This window comes from Brassica oleracea, unplaced genomic scaffold, assembly GCF_000695525.1.
Source record: "Brassica oleracea var. oleracea cultivar TO1000 unplaced genomic scaffold, BOL UnpScaffold03773, whole genome shotgun sequence".
Taxonomy (NCBI): Eukaryota; Viridiplantae; Streptophyta; class Magnoliopsida; order Brassicales; family Brassicaceae; genus Brassica; species Brassica oleracea.
Window position 1 is genome coordinate 1 of NW_013620298.1, and position 1,102 is coordinate 1,102.

Below are 1,102 nucleotides of genomic sequence, written 5' to 3' on the forward strand. Positions count from 1 at the left end.
AAAAAAAAAACGTTGACATACATGGTTTCATTAACATAAATTCCAAAATAGAAATAACCAACGAAAACGCCGGTATATAGTTCATAAGATATCCGATAAGGATGTTGTCAATTACTATGAACAACCCCATGTAAATATATTCGAACAACATAACAGGATTCATGCAAGTGGATAGTAAGCAAAATGGGCCAAACCACACGTTCCTTCAGGTGCATCCACGTCTCTCTTGATTCTCATGTAACCATTTTCTCCCCAATTTTCTCCCCATGAGTTCTTCAATAACCAGTACTTAGTCCCTTCTTCACTAATCCCATAACCAACAATCGTAACCGCATGAGTCTGGTGCGTCCCACAGTACTCTCCGTCAAATATCCCCCCGGAGTATTGCATAAACGCAGCCCCTGATCCAGCTATCGCCACAGAAACAGGCTGTTTAGACACCGCTTTTAGCAATGCTTCCTCGTCATCACTTGGAACCGTCTCGTATCCGCTTATGGTAGCAGCAATGAAATCAGTAACTTGGCTGGCTGAAGAACATGTTCCTTGTGATTCTTGGTAAGGATAGTTATCCTCCGTGGTGATTCCTTGGTTGTTAATAATGTACTCGAAAGCTTTTGACATTATCCCTCCATTGCATCCATTGTTAAAGTCTCTGCTACAATCCACCAGCTGCTGTTCCGACAGGGATACAAGATCACCTTTTGCAATCTTTGTAATACCTTCCACGGCTGCCACCGCCGAGAAAGCCCAACAACATCCTGTTCCATATTTCCAGAAATTTCATATTATATTCTCTCTTGAACTGTGATAAGAAAGAAACACACAAAAATTTGGTGGACCACATGTGGTCTAATGATTGCACCAATGTTCAAGAAATCTGTAGATGGTAATTAGGCGTTAACATTAACATTTAGGCGGATTATTCGGGCTTTACGTCAATGCATTCTTTATTTATTATATGTCTTATATTTATATTACATATATTAAGTTTTATGTGTTTAATTTCAAATTACTTTAATGAAATATTTAAAAATTAGATATAGAAAAAACAAAATTGGAGAGAAAAATATAATCATTTATTTATAGAAATAATTGATGGTGA

General features: G+C 37.4%; 1 protein-coding gene across 1 annotated transcript; it reads right to left on the reverse strand.

The window, feature by feature from the left end:
- Nucleotides 1-30: 30 nt before the first annotated feature.
- Nucleotides 31-758, reverse strand: LOC106321901 (senescence-specific cysteine protease SAG12-like; the record flags this gene model as incomplete). The annotated part of the gene is made up of 1 exon (XM_013760117.1): nucleotides 31-758. A coding segment is annotated over one exon (599 nt), but the record flags the coding sequence as incomplete, so codon positions are not given.
- Between the last annotated feature and the right edge of the window lie 344 nt (nucleotides 759-1,102).